The sequence below is a fragment of the Scatophagus argus genome, chromosome 4 (assembly GCF_020382885.2).
Source record: "Scatophagus argus isolate fScaArg1 chromosome 4, fScaArg1.pri, whole genome shotgun sequence".
Classification (NCBI taxonomy): domain Eukaryota; kingdom Metazoa; phylum Chordata; class Actinopteri; family Scatophagidae; genus Scatophagus; species Scatophagus argus.
Genome location: NC_058496.1, coordinates 7,401,784 through 7,426,082, shown reverse-complemented (window position 1 = coordinate 7,426,082; position 24,299 = coordinate 7,401,784). Strand labels below are relative to the sequence as shown.

The following is a 24,299-nucleotide window of genomic DNA, read 5'->3' as shown; positions in this document are numbered from 1 at the left end:
CTCACCCTGAATCCTACTGAAATACTGTACCTTCAGCATTGCTTCACTATTTAATCCACCTTAATACAAAGGTGACCACAGTCTGAGTCCTGTGATGAAACTCCTGAGAGACGCAAAGAGCGCTCAGTGGATAAACTGGTCTGACACCCACCACCACCACCACCACCACCACCACCCCCACCCAATTTCAACACGTATGCCTAATCAAGAGTCTTGTGAGTTTTCACACGTGTACAGTCACAGTTTTGCAGAGCCTTTCACCTTTATGAATGTTGAAATAGCAAATGTCTGCATTTACAGAAGTGATTTTCTCCCCTGTCTTTTAGTAAAATTTGTGGCTTGTTAAGAGGAAGTGGTTGCACATCATATGACCTGCCTGAGGAGGGAGACCTACCTCACTTATTTCATATCCTGTGGCGACTGTACACAGTTGCAGAAGGAAGTCCTGAAGCTTCCAGAACCCTGCCACCACCTCCCAATTTTTTTCTGAAAATTACAGACTATCTGACAATTTTCTCCCCACTGTACATGTTACAATCAGGGACATTCACATAAACACAAATGTATTTTCCCTGACTTTGAAAGGTCAAGTGTGGGGTGTCAAATATCACGCCAAGGTTATCTTACCTGCTCATGAACACGCACTCAAAAATAAGGGTGTGATTGTATCTTTATTCAGACAAGCGTGCATGCAGGGGAAAAAAAATGCATCAAACACACCATGACCACAACATTTAGTTAAGACCGAGGCGTTAAACAGTCTGAGTTTCCTTTCTGGTTCCCATGGTAACGACACAGGTGAGTAATGTGGTATTATGGCAGCAAGTGAACTTTGCGCTAGCTACCAAATGAGACACCCCAGCACCTACCAAAACCACACTAGAGGCCCACTTGCTACACCAAAACAATACGTCGGTGTTCTTCACTTTGTACACATTTATTCTCAGGTCGCTTTACATCTTAACATCACCTGAAAGTGAATACACCACTACAGATAATGAGGTTGCTATTCATGTTTTTGATGATGGTGAAAAAAATGACACAGTGAAAGGCGCTGAAGGGGATACCCTCACTGTGTCTTTCTGTCGTCAGAAAGACACTTTTCTGTCTTATATCCTTTTTATTGTAAACTGGCATTAAAAATCTGTGAGGGACACAGTGACAAAGAGGAGAGATTGGATGGGCGGAAAGACAACACAGCAAATGACAAGGATGAGATAATGAATCACTGGAAGAAAAAGAAAAGTGGAGGCGTTCACAGCTGACTGAAGGCCATGCGCAGCAGCAGGGCTGTGATCAGCAGGACTGGGCTGGAGGCCAGAGCCCCTGCACTGTTGTGGTGATGGGCCCCGTGGCTGCGGCTCCTGTGGGGCCCGTTACAATCGTCACCAAAACAGCACTCCATCTTGGCTCCAGAGCTGCTGCCCTGAGCCTTGTCGCAGAAACCTTTGTACGTGCACGACTTCACCACGGTGTCTGGAAACGACAGGGAGACGCAGACGGACGTGTGATGCTCACAGTTAAACTGCCCTCAGCTGAATGAAGGCTGTGTGTTATTACTTATTACAACAACGTGAACCCAATGAACTCCCCTCTCCTATTCTCACTCTCTCTCACTCACACACACACATAGATATGCACATATGGAGGTTTGTGGTTATCATAAACAGCCCGGGTAAAACCATCCAGCAACCTCAAATAATGAGAGGCTAGCTTTATGATACACACACAGAGTTATTCACACTTGAATGTGTTATTCACACTGAGTAAGACAGAAGTCTGACTTTTGTGATATATCCACTTTAAAACCTCTTTTTTTCATCAACAGAGACAGCATGAGCACTAAGAGTGGCCTCACTGGAGCAGTTGGTCATTGGTCTCATGCTGACCTCCTGGTGAGGCTTTTACAATACTGGATCCAACCTAATCATACCTGCGTTGCCTGTTTACAGGGGGAGTGTGTGTTTACTCACTGGGTCCTGTGATGGTGGAGCAGGCATCGGCGTACTGAGGGCAGGAGGCGGAGCCCTGTCGATTGCAGTCGTCTTCGTTGGACGCCACACATGTGTGACATTTAAGAGCGTGGCCTTGGCAGACAGAGCAAGAGAGGACGCCTGACTTGAGACTAAGCATGTATATTAACAGGCGAGTGTAAGCATACGGACACATGACCATATGTTCTTATAGTCCATTCAGCCTACAGTGTGTCCATGGACACACTCACTTGTTGGTATATTGAACAGAGATCCACACATGGCTCAGATTCTTTCTGTTTTGGACTCATTTGCACACAGTCGAGGCTGTTATCTGTCACAACCTGTTCAATTGCGCAAGTGTATAGATTTTTCCACCATGCAAGCTGAATTAATTACCAATTAAGTCTGCATAGGAATAATTCAAACTTTTCATGTTCAAAACTGTGACAGATTTAAATGGAAAATGTCCCTAATTGTGCTGGCCTTGGGAAAACTAATCTTTCCACAAAGGTCAGTTTTTAGAAGGTCTTTTAAATCACAGTGCATCAGTAACAACGAGTTTGCTAATCAACCAAATCCTTCCCTCACTGCTGAAACCCCCCACCCTCGAATCCCAGTGTTGGTATCACTGAAATACTTACTGTAGCAGGCCATGGAGACGAACAGCAGCAGGCCGAGAGCAGACTTCATGGCGGGGGACTGATGGATCACTATGTCTTGAAGAGTCCGGAGAAAGAGTGAATGAGCTGAGAGGAGTCTCTGATGGAGGGGACGAAGTGGAGGAGGTGGGGGGAGGAGGGTGTTTAGGCATGGGAAGGTGTCTGAGGGCATTAAGGACTTATCTCTGTAATCTGCATCTATGCTGCACAGCCAGCACCCTGTGGTAATGGACTTACAGGGAGACAAAATTTACAGTTCAATATTTTGAGGTCACTTGTAAAGAGTATTGATTCTAAAACACTGTTTTCGTGACTACTTGAGAGTTTATAAAAGTGCAGATGCAGAACGAAGCTGAAGCTGCCCAAAAAAAAAAAAAAAAAAAAAAAAAAAAGAGGCTCAAGGTCATTATACACTCATGTGACCACCTCAGCAGGGATGGGAGTGCTGGGAAGTCCGATGATGTAAACACTGGACATCATTACAAGCACTGAGGCTAAAGCTGCAGCCATGACACACTGACTGACAGTACACTGACACACAACACACACACACACTGAGATAATCATTACCAACTGTAAAAACACGAGTAAGAAAAAAAAAAAACAAAACAAGAAAAACCTGTAGTAGAACAAAGTATATTTATGTTTATTTAGGCAAATGTACACTTAAGTACACTCAGTCCTCAGTGTGTCGACACGCATGTGAGATCCGCCGTTTCTAATTTTAAAGTACAAATGACAATTAAAGAAAGGGGCTAAAGCAGAAAAAATTTTGAGCTGTAATAACCAGTATTTTGAGTCCTCAATAAACAGTGACATAACACTGAAAAGGTTTTTCTTTAATCACACTCAGATTTCTTTAACCAATACTCAGATACGCAGTCACTAAGTCTTCACTAAAATCACTGAGCCAGACACAACTAGTTTTACTGGTGCGTTAAGTAAACAATCTGCATTCTGAGAAATATGAAACTATGAAAATAAACATGCAAGGAAATAGATTTATCTGTTGAATAATGATTGCAGTGCTGTAAATGCTCACCTTCACCACACGCAAGCAACAAAACCTCTCACAAAGCTGTCAAGCTAACTTTCCTTTATGCCAAGAGGTCAGTGTGATTACTTAGACACAGTGTTGGTTTAAAAGAACATTACAGACATATTTCACCACTTATTTGTCTCTAACACTTTTAAATATATTCAAACAAAATATAGAGACACTCTGGTTTAACTTTTTTCCAGTGGTCCAGGACCCTTCACACAGAGTATCGTAGTGGAGGTGATTTTATTCGCTCTATACACATCAGGATAAAATTCTCTTTCCTGACTTAGTGAGTTGGACAAGACAGTGAATGCCACACAGCTGATACGATGACAGGAAAGTCTACGATTGTCAGGTTATTATACTCCTCTGAGAGGCAAAGCAAACACTGTGAGCTGTTTGCAGCTTTAGTTTCACTGACATGTGGTCTTGACTCGTTGTGATTTCAGTGTCACTTCTGACAAAAACAAAAAACAAAACAAAAAAACAACAACAACGAAAAAAACAAAATGTCAAGGACTACTGGATTTCCTCAAACGATCCCGAATCCTTTCCTCCAGTTCTTGTGCAGTTTGACCTCATTCTGCCACACACATTACCCCTGAGCTTTGCTCTTTTAGAGTAAAATCCTTATCTACTATATAGAAAAATACATTTTATGGATTGTTGCTCTAATATAAAACAATCCTCGTCAAAGCCCATTGAAACATACTGTATGTCTACATGCAACTCTAAAACGACTGCCTGCGATGATGTCATCCTGCTGAAGGAGTAGCTGGGAATTTAGCCGTTAAGCCGCTGGGAATTTTAGAGTTACAAGCAGGTTGTTGCTGTTCACTGGCATGGACGAAAGCACGAGAGGCCCCGATGCTGGCCTCATAATGGGCAAAAAACTGCAAACAAAACAACGTGACCACATATGGCTAACAGAGTCCCAGCTCATACAATGTGCAGTAGTGCAAATGTAGTATACAGGAAGTTACTTCAGACATCTGTACATAAGCAGTCTGGCTGGCAAAGGGTATGAGAACTGCTTCTTGGCTTGAGGCATGCACAGGGCGAGACCGTCAGGCGGGACCGAGGGGACAGGAGTGGCTGATTCACAGGGAGTGTCTCTCAGTCTGTTCTTCCCATTTTGGCAATGAGCTCATCACAGATCTTGGTGAGTTCCTCGATCTCTTGATTCTATGACATCACAACAAAAGAATGAAGAAGTACATTCAATAAAACAAAGCAAAAAAGACAGTAAATATGTGTGCATCATTGCGAGGCAAAAGTTTCACCTAGCATTATCATGGAGGAAGATGAGGACATGCGTTACCTTCTGCTGCAGAGCTTGTTCCAGAGACTCGTTCTTCATCTGCTCCTTCCTCAAACCAGCGGTCAGCGCCATGTTCTCTGAGCTCGCTTTGGTACGCACCTGAGCAATCTCCTCATTGGCCCTGAGCGATACGAGGAGGGAGGGAAATCGACAAAGTTTTATGTAGCAGCATCTCGTAACAAGTTTGTTATAACTGACGACATGTCAGGTGGTAAAATGGGATTTCTTTTCAGTTTCTACGTACTTGTCTAGTTTCTCCTCAGCATGGAGTTTAAGTGTCTGGTATCTCTGCTCCTCCTGCTTGACTCTGGCCAGATACTCCTGAGCACACTTCTTCAGCACCTCCTCATTCTGTACGAGGAGAACAGCCAGGGTTATTTATGGTGACGCAGACAGAAAGCTTATGGGACTGTGTGCATCCATATACTTGTTAAGTAAAATTATAATTATGGACTTGAATATTAAACAGTGGTGATTCTTTTAATCTTTTCTTATATATGGATAATTTTTCCAAACACTGGAGGCCATTCTCCTTCTTTAGTGGCACACATTCACCTCTGGAAGCTGCCCAATGTAATGACCACAGCTTCCTGTTCGCTCATGAGCAGCTTCTGTAATCCATCTGTGGGTCAAGTGGGGGTCAGCATTTGATGGTAAACTGCTTTAATAGAGCAGTTTTCCCATAGCAGTTGTTGAGTAAGAGACCCGTGTTACTCGTTGAGTCTAGGACCTTCTACGTAAACCCCCCTGCTCGTCTCACCTCCATGCGGCCACTGCCCCTAATGGCACATCCTTTCCAACCTTATTCTGATCTTAATCCTCTTACAGGCCTCCAATTTGTGCTACTATCAGCTGATCACCTCAGCTCTCGAAACAGATTCCTTGAACAATGAACTTCTCCTTACTTTCTTAAAACCCTCCAGGGTGCTCTTCATGGTTTCATAACGCCGGAACATGTCAGAGAGAGAGCGTTCCACGGAGTTCAGGTCTGCCAGGGCGGCTTCCTTCTCCATCGTCACAGTGTGCAAAGCCTTCTGGGAATTCAGGTTGTTACGCTGCTCATCCTCTGAGACAAGGAAAGAAGAAGAGATCACTGTGAAGTGCAAAATAAGTTATTTCTTACATTCAAAGATTAGGTGAAAGGTATGTTTTGTAGTGCTAAAATCAGCACAGCAGTCAGTCAGGTGTACAGTTATATGAAAAACTGAAGTCTGTATATTTCGACGTTTCTACTCACCGATCATCTGAGCGATTGTCTTCTCATATTCTGCAACAATCTTCCTGTTATAAAACAAAACACATGATCACAAGTCCTACTTATTTCTTAACTAACCTTATGACAGACTGGTGGGTCGTGCAGATAACATTTACATCGCTGTTTAGACACCAGGTTCCTTTTTTTTCATATTTCATATTTTCCTTTTTTTGGGATACAAAATTGTGACATGAGTAACATCTAAATCTGCTCTGTATCACAAACCTCGCATGATCACAGACAACATCAGTAAGAGACGGCCTCTGATCCTTGTTTGTCAAGTGAAAAGGAAGCAGCAACACGTTTTCTAACCTCATCTCAGCAACTTCTTGTCTGCTGACCTCAAACTTTTTCTTCCAGTCGTTGGCTTCCACCTCTTTAGTGATTATCTAAAAAGAGATGTCTACTGTGAGCTGAACTGCACATTCAAAGAATCAAAGAAAGATCTGCATGCACGAAAGCAGACACACTGTTGACATATTTCAAGTTGGATGAGTGTGATAAAAGTGTTTACCTCCTCTCTAATGAGGCTGAGGACGGCCTGTTTTTCTGCCTCACTTATGCAGATGGAATCCAGGACTTGACTTCCTGTTTTCTCCATTTCACTTCCTCCCGACTTGCTCTTCAGTTTGCATGGATCCTCATACTGTTAAGGGCAGAAGGAAATCAGTTATGTCAGCCTCCGTCTTTCATTGTACATCCAGTAGTACAATGGTGGATAAGCCCACCTGAACATTTAAAGAATTTACAAGATATTCATGACAAAAATGCATAATTTACATCTTGTCAAATAGCGTCTACCAATACCACCATAAAACCTTTTATACACATTTTACCCACTTTTTCTTGTTGTTGGTTAATTAACATTATGACTTCCAATATTGTTTTTACCTTCTTTTATTATTACAGATAATTTTCAATGCAAACTACTTTGTTTCTTTCACAAGTATAAAATGCATAACTGCTGTGTTATTACTACTCTTTTCCCAGGAAACAGGAATCCCAGAAAGTGCTTATAAAGAAGCAATACAAAATCTTTCATGCAACTTGCTATGGCTTGTATCACCCGTCAGATCCGCCAACTGGTTTCTATAATAAACTGCAATTTATTATTTTTTGATTCACTTCTATGCAACCTCATTTAACACCATGGCTGTCAACTCTACTTGAAGATTTTTATTTTTGGAGTAAAACAAAATAATACAAACCTACCACACTAATTATGTTAAACTGAACATATTAGATTTGTCTCTTTGTCTCTGCTTCTCCTTCTCTCTGTCCCTTCCGCTTATAATTTTTCCATCAATCTCTCAAACTTCTCTGAGTCTCATTTTTTAACCCAATACCCCTCTTGCCTTTCAATCTGCGTTCTTAGACATCTCAACCCTTCTTCTCCTCCCCCCCGTCTCTCCGCACTCTCATTTTGTCCTTCCCAGGATTATGACAGTCATATTCTAATCTCCCGAATGATTAATCTAAATCCATCTGTCACCTGAGTACATGAACATGGTGACAAACACTAAGTATCTCCTGCTGTCCTGCAGCACAGTGCAGTCATCATATCAGACAGGTGACCATTCAGCTTTGGATATGATGCAGTCTATTAGGGACATGTTGAAATTAAGACACACTTTATTGAGGAAAGTGCATTTATAATGTAAATTAGATCAAATAAGAGCTTAATACATAGCAACAGTGTGACCTGTCTGCACTTGCTTTTCCCTGCAACATTTTAGTTTAACTAATAAGAGTGTTTCACCCCCACCTAGTGGTCACTGGTGGCTTCACAGTGTAGCTACTGTGACAGATGATGTGTGAGAGTCTAAGCAAAGGGACTCCTCATGGGACTGTACATGTAGGGAAAAGGGCATGGATGATCCCGATGCTCACTCACCAGAGAGCAGCAGTCTGAGTCCTCGGGTTTTGATGTCACGATGCAGTCGGAAACTTAAAAGAAAGCAATAGACACTTTAAAAACACCTTAGGGTGAGAGATGCTATGACTTGTAATTTAATAAGGTTCATCACATCTTTGAGGGCCAACGGTCTTCTGGGAACGCCAGAAACACCACTGTGCCTTTAGAAACATCTCCCATTGACTAAAGCTGCACCACGTGCAGCCTGAAGGCACCTGTATGATCATATAATCTGAATATGTTTATTGAGACCAAAACAGCTCTGCTCAAAAAAGGCACAGACATAGTGCACTGTTGCTGTGAACAGCTGTACTCTGACGGTGCACATGACCCACATAGTCACAAGTTTCAGGGTAAAATGACGTGCAAAGTTAATCATTAATGCTGTGCTCATGAGGCAAAGATAAATTCCCAAGGGAAGCTCAAGCAAGCTGTCTAAACGTTAACATCCAGTTATCTGATCTCGACACAATACAGTCCCTCACTGAGCTGGGTAATAACTGATCGCACTCTGGCATGTGCACACAAGCACAACTTTGAAATTGATCTTCACTGATCCCTTTTTACTCACTGCTTTCGTCCTTGTCTGGTTTGACACACACACTGCTGGCCAACTTCTCCTCGTCTGTGGCGTGGCCTCCATGATGGTCGTCGTCCTTTTAACAACATCAAACTGAGTCAACCACTCCGACTGCACGAAGGTTTTCAAGAGCTTACACTAACACAAGAGTCAGATGAACAGTAGACACATCAACACCTCTTACCTGTCCGCTGAAGTCCTTTTGCATCAGCTGGTTCTGCTTCACCTTACAGGAGTTCCTGAGGATGAAGGTCAACAACAACATCAGCGTCAACACTAACCAGATCAATATCTCTGTGTGTGTGTACATGTGGACTGGTGTATTGATGAGCAGGGAAAGCAGGAGAGACAGAAAAAGCCTTACAACCAGACCTTACTGCCGTGCTCTGTGCGTGTGCTCAGTTCACATGCTCTGCTAAAAGTGCTGAATTACGCAGAAGAAAAAGCAGATTAAAGAAAGAGACTGTTGCCAAATTGCGATGAGAGCAACAACAGTTCCACAGAGCATTAGAGGGAATTACAGGGTTCCCACCAACACACTCTCTCTCTCTCCTCTTCTCTCTACATCTACTCCATACACTTATTTTTCACCTTCATTTTGTGTATGAAGGAAAGTTTAGTTCAGGTGGTTGACAGAACAGTCTGTGGAATGAGCCAGGGCTTGGACTTGTATTGAGAACAGTGAGGACTTACGTTACAAACACACACACACACACCTGCACAGACGTTTGTACAGTACTTACAACAGAACACAGAGGAAATGGACTTGCTCAGCAGTCCTGATGCCACACAGAGAAAGAAGGGAAACAGAATGACAGGTTTGGAAAGAAAAGGAAGGGAAGGCAGAGGAGAGGACGGGACATGAGTTAGGTTTAATACAAGGTGAATGCAGGGTTATTATAGTTTAGAAAATTAAAGAAAAGAAAAAAAAAACAAGACTAAGGCGATAGGTGAGAGTTTTTGATCTAACTGGAGAGTAAAACCTTGTTAAAACCAAAACTCCTTAACAAACTTAACACAAATATGATAAAAGTTTGAGAGGTATTGAAAATACTTGGGTTGACGGTTCTTTTGCTGCATTATCATCAGGACAAATTTCAAGCCAAACGTATGGCTAAGGATGAGTTTCTCAAATATGTGCTGCTAAGGCTGCGTAGCAAGAAAGCCACCATGTAAAAATAGTTGCAAACAACAAAGGATGACTGAATTGTGACAATAAAATAAAATGTGAAGAGATTTTCACCTTTATCTTTAAGTTGCAATATAGACGATATATAAACAAAATTAACTTTATATGCAGTATATTGGCCTTTAAAATCGAACCCATTACGCAAGCATGAAACTCTGCTTTACACGTTTCACACATGTCAAAATACTCATTTAATTAGGGTGCAGTGATGTCGGGTGACGTCACCAACTTCTATCAATTCTGATGAAGATAACAGAGATGTGAATCAGTGTGAAAAGTGTAAAAATGCCACAAGAGGGCACTGTTTGACACATTATCTTCTCTTCACCGTTCAAGAAACATTTTCTGCCATGAAACACAAAACAGTTGCTATAAATATTTCATCCAGCTATGAACACTGAAAAATATCCCTAAATAATAATGTGTGGAATAATGGAGGCCAATTAAAAACAAATCCTCACGTGAACTGAAGTAAAAAAAATCAAAAATAGAACAATAACTCAAAGCAAAAAAAAGAAAAAAATTAACATTAAAAACTATAATAACGTTGGTGAGAAATGAAAGGATGCGCAGGAGAGAAACAACACACACAACAGGCCACCACAGCTAATTAAAATGGGAACACTTTGATCACTTCAGGTTCACTGTGCACAACAGCGAGTATTCATTAATGTTCCCTACGGCCACAAAAGAGCAGCGTTTGTTCAGCTTGAAAATCTGTGAGTCATATTAGTTCAGCCACCGACTGACGAAGACTGGCCTTTGTGCATGTTTGTCTTCTAATGTTTTACTCACGTGATATTTGAGCTGCTGGTCTCACAGGTTAGTTTTGTGTTTGGCAGTGCAGCGTCAGAATTCATGTTGCCATTGAGCAAGTCAGGGTCCACGCAAATGCCATGACCAGGGAGCAAGTTCGAGTCCGGGCTGGAGTCAGACGTCACCGGAGCCTCGTCATCCACCTCTGAAGGATCAGGTTTGTTTAGCGGGGAGAGGACGGACAGGGATGGGGGCCGGAGGGCTGGAGGCTGGAGCAGGAGAGAGCCAGGACTGGGCTTGTTGCTGAGGGTCAGGTTGAGGTTCTGGTCCAAACCAAAGCTGCTGTCGTTAGGTGAAGATCCTGTGAGATTGTTCAGGGAATCAACCTCTTGGACTGAAACTGGGCCCACATCCTGGTTGAAGTTCTTGTCCAGAGAGTGATTTGTAACATCAGGAAGAACTGTGAAGTGGTGGGGGTAAGAAAGAGCAGAATGTCACAATGTTCTTCACAATAAAAACATCAGATAATAGACACGTAATGCAGATCGAGGAAGAATAATAAGAATAAAAACAACATCAGCTCTCTCTGATGTTAAACCCATGAACCCCTAAATCTGAAACAACTTTTTTTTGTGTACTTGGATTCAGTGGAAACAAGCTGCGAGAAAAACATTGACATGTCATCATGCTGCATGCTGCAGTGTGTGGTGAGAAGAGATTTATGCTGGAAAGAGATGCCTGCTGCATCCAAAAACAACATCATGAGAGTGGTGAACGTGAAGCAAGACTGTGAAGCAAAAGCAAAATTGTGTGTCGGTCAGATAATTGAGCTTAAACTCACTATGAAGCTGCATAAAGCTTAGGTAATCTTCAGACTGGGTGATAATTCATTTTCTGTAGGTTCATCACTATGAGTGACCTCTTTCTCACTGTTACAATGTTTTCATGTTGTCATTTGTTAATTTAAAAATGCTGTTCGTTATAAGATGACAGGAAAGTTAAGTAAGATGCATTAATGAAGAGCATAAGCAAAGCAATGATAGGAGATACTTTCAAAATCACTTATTATCTGATCAAAGGGAAGTATATGCCTCGACAACAAAAGAGGACCGAGGACAGAACCTTGAGGCACACCACAGAGTTTCAGGTAAGAACACAAAGACACCAAACAAACAGCAACTGAGAAAATCTTATCAGACAGGTAGAAGGAGAAGCACTCCAGTACTGACCCAGAGAAAAACAGCTTAATCCTTCCTCCAACATCTATTTCAAAAACCCAACATCGCCATCCTGTGGCTACTTAGTGGTTTTATCTGTTATTCAGGGATTTAAACTTGAGCTGATGGCTTCTCCTTCTCCTGTCATAGAACACTTAAAATGACTTCTGGCTTCCTCTCAGAGCCCTTCACATCCTGTGTCCTCACACATCCCGTTAACAGCCAGCTAACGACCAAAGCAGCAGGCTGGTCTCTGTTGAGTCACACTGCTGCTGAAACACATGACTCTCTGTTACTGAAAAATACCCCCACACACACTTACACACACACACACTGTAAAACTCAACCACATGGAATAATAAAACCGTAAAAAACCTCTCCTGTATTCTCCTGTACTTCCTCTCAATATGCACACAACATGAATGAAATCACTGTGGTTTCACCTTGGGTGGGTAACAGCTTCTCACATCGTTTGTCGTGACTGACAGCTAATGTGTGACTTATTACATCACATTTATTCAAGTGATGCAAGTTTATGTAAGCTTCTGCTCAAAATCTCGGTACTTTCAGCCACACACACACACACACACACACACCCTTCGGAGACAGGGAACAGATGTAGAGGAACCACACCCAGTCAAGCAGAGTACACACCACCATGCGGCCTAGCAACAAAGACAACATCAGGCTTTATTACAGTTTCACAAATAGACGAAAAAGAGGAAAAGGAGACAAAAAAGGAAGTAAGACAGAAAAACAATGGGAGATAAACAGGTAGACAAAATTGCTTTCTAAGGTTTCAGCTATGTCCTATTTCAACAGTACACACAGTTGGATTATGGCCTATGGTTGCTCCTATGAACAGAACAGTAACTCCCCGCAAGCTGTTGGGAGTATAATTATAGGGAACCAGAATATCAGTTTCTCCACACAGTTGATCTTTTATTTATGAAACTAACCCAGATTTTGTACAGAGCATGTGACTGTTTCAGCATAAAAAGGAGACCGTTATTGTCTGCAAAATAGATTTAATAATACTTTCACCTCTCTGTTTATCATCCAGTACAGCGCCTCATGTGTTGTGATCAAAACGTGTCCAATTTCAACTAGCTGAGACATTCAAAACATGCAGACAAATTTCATCCTGATCCCACAGTGCGTGTGAAAATCAATCATTTTGATGAAAGCACATGGGGAGGGAGAAACAGAGTTTGCAAATATCACAGAGATAATAGCATTTGTTCCAGCACAGAAGATGCCCTCCAGATAATCTACTGGGTGTGTGTGGGTGAAAGCAGGGCAGTGGGAGGGGTGAGGAGGGGGGATGTGGACTGGACAGCAGAGGGCCTCTTAAGCAGCTTCAAACAGATCAGATTCATCTACGGCCCATTTATCACCCAATGTGCATGTCTGCGCTAAATAGGAGGAAGCTCTTTAACTGTTAACTCTAATGACTCTTCATACACTCTATCTGTACACATGACAAAAAGCTGATCCAAGATCTGTGTGACCATCAGAGGAAAGCAAGTTGAGATTGTGGTCAACACAGTAAGCAACACAATGCTCCACACAGAATAACAGCATTTGTATAATGATCATGCTGCATTCGTCTGAAAAACAAAAACAAAAGAAAAATGATCTGAGCCCTGATTGTAATATCTCAAAATCTGGGAAAAAAACAAAACAAAAAACAAGCTAAATTAGCTGCTGAAAATGTTCGTCTGTACTTTGCATGAACTGACCCTTTAATGTATGTCTGCAAAATCTGCAAGATTGCTTTACTGCACCGTTCATCTGGCACAGTTCAGTTCAAATCAGTTCAAGCTTTCTTACAATGAAAGAATGAAACGAAGGCTGATGAGATTTCCAAGCTTTTGATGTTTATCACATTTGTAGAAGTAATGGTGTCAAGGGGAAAAAAGGACCAATGATATCATTAGTGTCATGGTAAAAAAAAGAAAAAAAAGCCATTCATGGAGTATTAATACTTCCAGGTGTTGCTGTCTGACTTCACTCCCTGATCTTTAATAGTTGAAAGTTTTCACTTTTCACACCTATGCCACCAAAGTATCAGGCAGTTTTTATTCATTATTATCATTTTAATACTAATGTTGATACACTACTGAAGCATCAGAGCTTTACTGAAACCTTACTCAGAGAAAAAACCCCAGCTTGCTGCAGTGACAGGTGTACGGGTGTACTTCAGGGCACTGTCACGTAACCAAAAAGGGTCCGACGGGGTCTGTGTGATTACAGACTCCGTCGGACCCTTTTTGGATTGATTTTCAACCTGATGATAAATTTTTCAAGTCTAAACATTAAATAAAAAAAATACAGTTTGAACTTAGTAAAATCCACTGTCAGCATTCAGGTGTGACGTGCTTTGAGCAGTGTAAGAACACCTGATCAGCAAACAGCTGAGCCATCTCACCTGTCTGGTCGGAGTTGTCCACCTGGCCCAAGAGCTTCACAACACCTGGAGACTCTGCCTCTGGAGTCTCAAAGGTCCCCTCAGAGTCTGAACTGTGAAGAGAAAGAGAAAAGAAAACCTTAAAAAAAAACATCATGCACAAAAAAGGTAAAGACACAGAGAAAAAGAGGCCAAGAGAGAGCGAAGTCAGAGTTGACTTGAACTAAATGTAAACGAACGTGTACGAAAATGTGCTGAAACTGATATGATCCATAAAACAAAAAACTGTTCCTATGAAGTGATCTGGAGCATGTGATAAAAACAAATCACACTGCGGGGTTTAAAGCTATACGAAAGCTTCTCGAGCAGCTGCCTCTGATAACAGAGAGCCACGGAAAAAGGTGCTGGTCAGACTAAATATCTACATATATCTGCTAGAAACAGCAACTAAATAACGTGTATACTGGATGGCAATGATTAAGGCCCCTGGATGTGAAGCGTAAATATCATTGTAACAAATAAGCACTGGCTTTCCAATATCAATCTTCTGTTTTCTTCAAGTGACATAACAACAATAGATCTCACAGCACTAAGCAGCTCCAAATAAACAAACTGCTTTTATGTTAAAGGAAGAGGAAGGGAGAGAAGAGGAAGTGAAGTCCTACAAGGCCACCTGCATCCTTTGTCCCTCAATAAGGACACACTGTGCCCTACCAGACTCATTCACACACACACACACACACACACACACACACACACACAGAGTCTTTTGGTCTGCTGTGTCAGCTGCCTAGACACCCAGCCCAAATTTATTTCCAAACTGTGGAGACAAAAAAGGAAGGGAGAGACAGGGAGAGTGAGAGTTCATGTGGTTGAGAGTGTGTTTGTGTGTGCGTGTGAACTCGTTCCCAGTCACTTGAACACACATCAAACAGTCTGCATACTAATGAAAAAGAGCACACGAGGGAACAAACCTAACACTGCCAATGTCCAACCACAATCATCTCTGATATCAGTTCACACAAACACATTCACACAAGCTGGAGCTCTACACAAACACCACCATCCAGAGCTAATCCTCATATACATAACCCACCCCCAGCCCTACACACACACGCACACACCCACACAAACATTGGATCACGTCCCAGTGATGGCCCCAGTGGCTGCGATCTTGGATGGTTACTTAGAAACTAGAAATGGACAGAAAAAGAATCAAAAGCTCTGGAAACTGTGGCTTTCTTCCCCTTCCCCCAACTTTCAGCAACTGTTCCTCAACTGCCAAACAGCCTTCACGCACACACTCTCAAACACACATTAAAACAGGCTTAGACAGCCTGATCCTCAGCCTTTGGTTTCTCACAGAGAAACAGGATGCTGCACACACAAAGCAGGGCCTCACAAAACAGTCGTTTGAGTGTCTGTATTTTGACTAAGAATCTGTTTTTAGCCAGTGACAGCACGGACCAACCACTGGGGTCCAAGGCGTAGGAAAGAATCTGAGATTATGCTATAGCATCAGCCGGTCAGTTTGTCTGTCTTTGTGTGTATATATTCACCACCTGTCAGTATGACTCAGGGGAATCTGCAGTCATCACAAACCCCCACACATGGTTCACAAAATCAATCGAGCCCTGATTAAACTGAAGCAGATACAGAAAGTCACTATGTCCTGTCTAGATACTCTCACTTTTTATTTGTCACACAGACCCACCTGTAAGCCAGCTGCCTCTAACTCGCTCTCTCTCACACACACACAAACAATATGGCCTAGTCTTCTTACTTGTCTCCGTCATCCTGGGACTTGGACTGTCCCTCGTCCCCCGCGCCCCCAGTCACTGCTGACCATGTCCATTTGGCCCACTGGACTGGAGACAACCAGGACATCCCTGCACCACGTTGAGTCTTAAACCTGCTGCCACTTTCACAATGTAACAGTAAACTTCCTCTTCCTTTGTATCGGTTTAGATGGTCACTGCTGTCAATCAGGTTCTGTGATGGTTCATAGTCCTCCTTTCAATTGCAAATGTGAGACTCTCGAAAAAGAAGCAGTCGATCTGTCTTCTTGCCTCTCGTCCTCCTAACGTCAGCCTCTGTGTCTCTCTTGCTTCCTATATGGCTTGCTCACTTCCTCCTCTTGCCTAGACGCTCTGCTTTCCCATCCTCCTCTTCGACGCTCGTGAGAGAGAAACGTGTCTCACTGCTGCTGCTGTTTCTGTTGCTGCTTTGCTCTCCACAGCACTGACTCACACGGTGCAGATTACTGGAGCATCAATAGTCACTCCTCTCTCTGCTCCCCTCCCCTCCCCTCTCCCTGTCTGGGTGTACAATCAGCTGGCTAACAGACATCAGCTCGCTCAGGAGTTTATCCCCTCCCCTGTCCTTTTGGCTTTGTCGGTTGTATAGGGGAAAGAGGAGGGTATAGGGCAGCCAATGCTTTCTGTTTAAAGAGGCAAAGTCTGGTTACACTGGGACAGACAGACAACCAGATGTTTGTGTCTTCAAGAAAGAGGAGGTGAAAAGAGAGCAGGGGAAGAACGGGAGGAAACGATGAGGCCAGCAGTAAACTTTAAAGGATGTAAGTTGATGAGTTTGTGAGGACTGGAGCTCACAGTGTATCCTGAATTTATCTCATTGCTTTGGCATCTCACTGAAATTACACCTCGCTACTCCCCTACAACTATAAAGTAGAACGCAGTTAAGCCATAACTATCTACATTTCATCAGCTTCCAGGAACACTACATCCTTTAGGATCACTGATGCTTTGAAACAGCAATTATCTCTTACTCTTTTCTGTGAAAATTAAGTGACACGTGACTTGATGACATGTTTGAGCAGCCCACAATGATTTTTAAGAGTAATTCGAGTTGCTAATGGTCTGTTTACTTGGCAGCTCCAAGCAGAAACTGGGGATTACAGCGATTATGACACAAAGCTTTGCTGAAAAAGAGCACTTTTTTCCCAGGATGAATAAAGGGACACAAGAGCTACAAAGTCTGAAATATATTTTCAGTAAGGACTAAGACTGTACCCTGTATGTGTTCAAAAATCCACACAGATAACCACTGGGCTGGAAATTTAGCCCATCCATAATGTGTTACCAAATACACAGAAGATCTATTGTTCACTCCAGGATAGACAGCAAACAAATCAATACAGCAAACCTACATTCAACAGTAATGGTGAAACTGTGTGGATGTCTCTCATCACTGCTCACACACACTTTCATCCACTTACACATGAGCCTCTGAGGCTGTTCATGGATGGCTTATGTAACTTTAAATACAGGCTTTCACATTTATACATCTCCCTCTCTCTCTCTCTCCCAGCTTTATGATCACACACACACACATCTAGGCCAGATGAGATGTGTTCTTTGAAAAACATGGACCATGACTAATCTAATAGAGGCGAATAGTTGAGCCACAGTAAAAAAAAAAAAAAAAAAAAAGGTGAACGGGGGAAAATGAAGGAAGCAGCAGAGATGCATTTCTCGTTATTTGCACTTTGAGGTTCCTTTCCTGCTGTTTACTGCTCACATGTAGAAAAACATGGAAAAAAAGGCAGAAACTTACTGAGCTGGTCCACAGAGACGGGCAGGCAATAATGTCACACACTGGTGAACACAGAGAAAGAGTCTCTGTTCAATCTGCGATAGCTGGACTGAATAATTGAGCAAATTAAAGGCACGGCAGATGGAAAACAGGATGATCGTAAAGTGGGGAGTGTCAGATGGAGAGATAACAAGGATGTGAATATTTTGAAAACTGAGACCAAAAAGAAAGTGAGTTTTGGGGTAGGGCTCGAATCTGAAACGCTCTCTTGTTGTCCTTAAACATTCCTGACATTGTCTCCTTTCCCTCCTTTGTTTCCTTATTTATCAGTCTGCACAGCTGAGAGGACAAACCTGTCTGTCTTGCAGAAGACAAGATCTGTCAGAAGCAAACAAACCCCCCCAGGCAGCACTCTCAGACATAATGGGCATCATGTGACAAACTGTTTACCCTTCTACACCTTGAAGTTGTAAACTCTCTCTCTATGGACACACAGCTGGAGTGGACAGAGTGGAAATATCCTTGTCTCTCTCCCTGGCAGAGCCATGAGCAACAGACAGAGAAAAAAAGGAAAATAGAAAGAAGGAAAAGAATCAGCTCTTATGTAATATCTTGAAACCACAAATAGCACAGAGTGAAATGGTGGAAAAGCCACACACAAGGTACACCCACATGCAGAAAAGCTAGCTTAGCACACAGAGACAGAGTTCATCAATTAGATTCTGACTGATCGCAACACGTGCACTTATGAGCTAAGAATAAATCAGCAATGATAAACATGCCCACAACAGAGGAAATGTGATACAGCATAGCTATGTGAGCATGTGTGTGCGCACACTGAGAGAAAATTAGAGTAGCTTCTCAGCTATCACACACTGTTTATCTCTGCTTTTAATCCCAAAGCATGATGACAGAAGGCCATGAACCGGACAGTTTGTATAGCACCACCACCAGGTCAACGTTTTAACGAACTTCAACATGATGGTCCGTGACAAGCTATCTTCAAAGTTCACGGGTGAATTTACAATCCGTTTACTGTGATTATTTGTTGACATGCTAGCAACACAGCTGGTCTCTGTACAGCTGATACAAACCAAAATATCTCAAGAGTTCCATGAAATTTGGAAAACATATCTGTAATAATGAGAGGATGCACCCTAATGGCTTGTGTTGATCACCTGACTTTTCTGTTGCATCATCACATGGTGAAAATCGTAGTTAGTCCTAAAGCTAATGACCTTTCAATCAGCCCCATTTGGACTTTGTGTTTCATGTTAATTAGCAAAGGTTAGCATGCTAAACTAAGATGGTGAACATGGTAAACAATGCACTTGCTAAACCTCAGCACTGTTAGCTTTGCCGTTGTGAGCATGTTAGCATGTAGATGTTAACACCCAACACCTCTGGACCAAACTAAAGCCTCACAGAGAAGCTAACAAGGCCGTAGACTCTTTTGTCTTATTTGTACTCAGATGAATCCCAAAAAGCCACCTTCATGAAAACACAAAGAAAATAAATCATAACCTAATGACTGGATTCATGTGGAAATTACTGAGCACTTTCCCATTTTGGACACAACAGATGCTTTCCTCCACATTAGCCAAAATGTCAACTTTCCATTTTGATTTTTATTGTCCTCAAACTCATAACATCTTTTTGACAAGTTTGCTAAGAATAACAGGTCATTAGTATGTCGTCTGTCTAACAATTTTATATTTGCAGCATGTAATTGCAGCTTTCAATCTTTAAATTTTAGACTTCATCACTAACCCTGATTCAATCATAAGTTACATTCAAAATCATGCAGTAAGCGCCGTCTTTAAATGTTTACACTTTGATCGACATTTACACAACACAAACCTGCAACCTAATGACAGTGTCAGTGTCCATATTCACAACCACAACAGCTGTAAATTTAGCACAACTACATATCCCATGTACACAGATTGTTAGATTTGGTCAAGAAAAGCGTCTTACATGAGAGGATTGTTGAATAACGTGAATTCTGTTTCTGGTGTGTCTTATATCTTTTTGGGTTTCAAAAAGTGAAAACATCCATTTTTACCATGCAGTAGCTTGATTGAGGTGACAACCTGCAAGATTTTGTTAGGAAGGACAGATGGACTGGCTGACTGACTGTCAGTATATATAATAGCTCACAGCATCTAATCAGAACAGAAAAGCACTGCTAAATCATGTAATGTGCGCTTGTTCTATAATATGGCTCCATCTAGTGGTCGTTATTGGACTCTTAGCCAGATTCCTCGCAAAAATATCACAAAATAATATTGAAAAAACAACAATGTTTGATTCAGCAGTATTCCCCTTCAGTGCCTAGATGTCTTGATGAAAGAAGAAGAAAGGAGGTAAAAGGAGCTTAAGGATGAGTAGATGAGAGAGAGAGAAAGCGAGGGAGATACATAACAGGTCTGACGTCACATCTCAGAGCTTAAACAGAGCTGACAGGTTGTCTGGTTTGGCAACAATTTGAGAGAGGGTCACAAGGGTATTACAATATGAAAACATGCATATAGACACCACATACACTCTCACTCACACACACAGAGGTATGCGGTAGAGAAGGTAAAGAATCCGCTGATGATATTTTCTATCTTTTATTCATTTTTTATGCTACGGATCAGCATTATCCAGGGCACATCAGAATCACAGAGATAAAATATACAAAGAGAGACACAGATGCTCCACAAACTTTGATGTGCTTTTGGGAAGCACAGCTGCATTTACATCCCTGACATCTCTGCATTTTTAATGGAGAAGGCCCAATTAGCTGCAATCAGAGCAGAAAACAAGCACGGAGGGAACAGAGTTAGAAGCACTCGCCATGCTATAGTGAATCAGGAAAACTTAACTGACAGTGGCATGATAAAACAAAAAGGGAAAGAATGAGGGAACGTGATATAAAGAGAGGAGGGGTTTACTCGAGAAAAGTCATGTACAGACACCGACTGAGCTATTGTTCATGACTATGACAGGGACACAAGAGCACACAATTCCCAGACAATAGTGCATGTACATTGTACATGCATGCACGCACAGAGGAGGGAAACAACACACCCCCTACTGTTATACTTTTCATGTTTCCATTCACTTTATTTCCCTTTTTAAAATCAAGCTCAGTCAGATTTAACTTTCATTCAGACTGTCCTGTAGCTGTGTTAAATTGTTTTCGCTTCACACAGGGATATCTACATTATTTATAACATTGCACTGACATTGCAAGAGGGGGGTTTTCAGCCAGTAACTTCACCATGAGTCAGCAGCAGTGAGTTTCACTTTCATGCAAACCTTGTCAGTGCAGACTTACGAGTAATTACAATGTCAGTCCTCACATTTTGTGCCCGTCTTCATGTATTCATACTGTGAGTCTTCACAAAGATAAGTAAAGTTTTTCAGCCCACAGTGGCCTGAATTTGTACCACTGCAGCATGAAATGAGCTCCAAATGCAGGTCAGCCTTTTCCCCAAATGAGGGACTGTCTGGATGTTCAGGGGTTGTGGAGAACAGGAAGTCCACTATACATCAAAGACTGCTCCAGTTAAGACATAAAATGGATGATTAATCCAACTAAAATTAGATCAGAAAACTGCGATCCCACAGCAGTGGATGGCTTCCCGGTTTTCCCACGGGGAGGATCCCAACCCCCACCTGCCCTAACACAAACACAGATGCAAAGGACTACAGTATGCTTATGCGATGAGTTGGATTTTTTTTTAAAACACCCAAATAACAATTAGTATTGGATTAACATGGGTTTGGCAGCACTGCTTCTCATATTGACAAACACTTTTCTCCATGGCTCGAACCACTGAGTGAACACATCGATACTTGAGAAAAGAATGGCTGAATTATGGATTAGCCTGTGCATTTACGTGTGTCAAGAGAAAGTGTTCCCGCTACAAGGGGCTTACAGAAGCTTTTAAAAATGGAGATATAAAGCGTCACTGGGATCAGCTGGGAGAACAAAGTGAAAGGGCTCACTCCTCTGTTACAAAGGATTAGAAAAAAAAAAAAAAGAAGAGGGAACATGGCAGTTAAGCGCTTTCAAGCTCTGAAATATGCCTCAGCAACAACATCTTCATTCCCTTCCCCTTCAATCGCCAGATAGCCGCAGGCCGTACATCACGCAGGACTTTAATGAAACGCACTGCATGAACAGAAGAGGACACTGGGGTACCTGCTCGGACAGAAATAAACTGCACAGCTTTATCTCTTACAACATTGTAACTACAAAACACTAAACCCAATGTAAGAAAGGTTTGGAAGCCGCCTTGATTTCGGAGGCAAAACTTCAACAGCTCATGTTTGTTACATTAGCTTTTCTGCTAATGTCATCAGCTGTACCACTATGGATGTTCCTTATTTCCTTAGATTTGAATACTTAAATAGTATTGCAAATAAGTCGATGAGAGAGGCTGTGTGCAGTGTCGTACTCATGTGCTGATTTGGTTTCAGTCCAGCAGGGAAAGCCCGGGTCTAAAGGAAGTATCAAAGTGTCAGAGCTGCCCTTCAACTCTTTATTTCCCACTCCTCTCCCCTTTCCTAATACAGAAGCACTGAGTTCATAGACACGAGACAACACAACCTCAAGCAGCAAAGGGTGAAATTGATCCGCTCTTCTTGATCAACAACATCCACATAGCTGCTCTGGACAATCTCTGCCTGTGCAACTTTATGCATGAAATACATAAAGAACCTGCACACACAAACATACAAGCGTACAAACAATGAAGCATCTCGTCTTACATGCTGCTCTTCTTCCGCGGAGAGCTGTGGGAGCCCTTCCTGTTTTGGCTCAGGGAACCCCCCATTGGCAATGGCAGAGGTTTATCCCAGATGCTACGTATGTCCTTTTCACCTCCCAAGGTTCACCTCTGCCTCTCCTCTGACAGCGTCAGAGCCCTACAGCGCACCGCTTCTCATGACTGACTCGTTATCATTTAACCAGCTAGCCTCTCCTTGTCTTTTCTCTGTTGATGCTGTACAGCCTGATCTTATGTGAATAGCACCAGAGCTGCTGACAGTCCCGCCTCCTCGCTCTAAATGTCCTCTCTCTCTCTCTCTCTCTCTACACACACACACAGCAGAGGCAGATTACATTCACTTGGTCAGGCAGTGCATATCCTATAGATTGAGAGTGTGCATGTGTGTGTGTGTGTGTGTGTGTCACTGAGCCATGGGGGTATCTGGCAGGGGTTAGAGTATTGTTCAAGCTTGAAAGAGTCTCTTCTATTGTTAGTCAGCTGAATACCAGATCTGAGATCCAGGGGGAGGGATGGAAGACGATGGAGGGAGAGTTGGCGGCGTAAAACACAGCCCCACTTGTTGTGCCACATTCCCACTACCTGCTGTGACCCCATGCCCACCCCTGCAGACCCTTTTTGCATGACAATACACACACATACACTGTCAGAGCTCCGGGTTTGTTTGCAATACATATTCATTTCCTAAGCTCATCACTGTCTTTTGACCTCTTAACCTAAAACCAAAAGCTGGACTCCCTTCAAAATCAGGTCAAACAAAGCAATCAGTGCGGACAAAAAGGCTGATAAAAGACCGAATAACAATAACAGCTAGTTAGACACAAGGTTAGTTAGTCACTAAATGATTGGTCCGTTCACCCTATTAAGTGTCAATACATAAATGACTAAAGAAGGAAATCATACCTCCCGATTCAAGCCTGCGCCATCCTTTAAGTGCCTTTTGATAAAAATGAAAAATGGCTAAAAGCCCTCAGAGCACTGGTGCGCCCACAGCAGGACAGGCTCGCCTTTGAGAATAACTGAGAGGCTTTAGTGCATAACTCCCACTAAAATGAATCACATGGTTCACTACCGAGGTCCTAGCTTCAGAGTAACTTCATCACATCACATACAAAGTGGGCACAACCACACACAAACACACACAGAGCATGACACCGACGTGAGTACCTTTTACAACGACTGTTTGAATGAATATGGAACTTTTTTTAGCCATTACAGCTACTCTGATCACTTGTTGGCTTTTAACTCGCTAGCGCCGTACGTTAACAAATAAGGAACAAACAGATGGCCAGTTCAACAATGTGGAAAACAGCTCTGATCAACAGCTTAAAAACAAACACCAAAAATCAATTATCAAGAGTTCAACTTGCCTCATAGTTGCTGTCTCAGGTTGCTCGTCAATTCAACCGCCCCAAGTGATGCTGTGTTTTGGACACGACTGCGCATGCTCACGTGATTTTCCACATTAAGGAGCCGCAGGTTGTAAATTTGTAGTATATTCTTCTTATTAACCCCCCCCACTGTTTGCTTATGATGGTCATCAGCACTTATATTAATAACCTAAAATTAAGTATTCTAACTGATTTAGAGGAAGCTCAACATACTGCAATTCTGTCGTCATCCATTGGGTTTGAAATTCAAAG

General features: G+C 42.3%; 2 protein-coding genes across 4 annotated transcripts; both read right to left on the bottom strand.

The window, feature by feature from the left end:
• Positions 1 to 1,097: 1,097 nt before the first annotated feature.
• On the bottom strand, positions 1,098 to 2,964 carry si:ch211-113d22.2. The gene is made up of 3 exons (XM_046387288.1): positions 2,618 to 2,964; positions 1,974 to 2,087; positions 1,098 to 1,476 (listed from the first exon to the last, which is right to left on the bottom strand). Exons 1-3 carry the CDS (start codon positions 2,805 to 2,807, stop codon positions 1,256 to 1,258), a joined length of 525 nt encoding a protein of 174 aa, XP_046243244.1. The 5' UTR covers positions 2,808 to 2,964; the 3' UTR covers positions 1,098 to 1,255.
• Positions 2,965 to 3,257: 293 nt separating this feature from the next.
• LOC124058247 (transforming acidic coiled-coil-containing protein 1-like) lies at positions 3,258 to 24,119 on the bottom strand. Of its 3 annotated transcripts, none has more exons than XM_046387286.1 (13): positions 24,027 to 24,119; positions 14,342 to 14,433; positions 10,733 to 11,153; positions 8,933 to 8,987; positions 8,740 to 8,824; positions 8,148 to 8,200; positions 6,768 to 6,899; positions 6,566 to 6,642; positions 6,236 to 6,279; positions 5,904 to 6,064; positions 5,243 to 5,349; positions 4,999 to 5,119; positions 3,258 to 4,862 (listed from the first exon to the last, which is right to left on the bottom strand). In XM_046387286.1, exons 1-13 carry the CDS (start codon positions 24,029 to 24,031, stop codon positions 4,794 to 4,796), a joined length of 1,422 nt encoding a protein of 473 aa, XP_046243242.1. In that variant the 5' UTR covers positions 24,032 to 24,119; the 3' UTR covers positions 3,258 to 4,793. The 3 variants fall into 3 exon arrangements, with proteins under 3 accessions (XP_046243242.1, XP_046243240.1, XP_046243239.1); XM_046387284.1 differs by lacking the exon at positions 24,027 to 24,119 and adding an exon at positions 22,640 to 22,827; XM_046387283.1 differs by lacking the exon at positions 24,027 to 24,119 and adding an exon at positions 16,104 to 16,614.
• Positions 24,120 to 24,299: the final 180 nt, after the last annotated feature.

Coding starts and splice junctions, on each gene's coding strand:
- si:ch211-113d22.2 (XM_046387288.1), bottom strand. CDS start 2,807: ATGCCCTCAGACACCTTCCCATGCCTAAACACCCTCCTCCCCCCACCT. Junction 2,088..2,617: donor CGTCTCCATGGCCTGCTACA/GTAAGTATTTCA, acceptor CTGTCTGCCAAG/GCCACGCTCTTAAATGTCAC. Junction 1,477..1,973: donor CTCCACCATCACAGGACCCA/GTGAGTAAACAC, acceptor TGTCGTTTCCAG/ACACCGTGGTGAAGTCGTGC.
- LOC124058247 (XM_046387283.1), bottom strand. CDS start 16,207: ATGTCCTGGTTGTCTCCAGTCCAGTGGGCCAAATGGACATGGTCAGCA. Junction 14,434..16,103: donor TCCCAGGATGACGGAGACAA/GTAAGAAGACTA, acceptor TTCTCTTCACAG/TTCAGACTCTGAGGGGACCT. Junction 8,201..8,739: donor ACCAGACAAGGACGAAAGCA/GTGAGTAAAAAG, acceptor CTTTCTTTTAAG/TTTCCGACTGCATCGTGACA.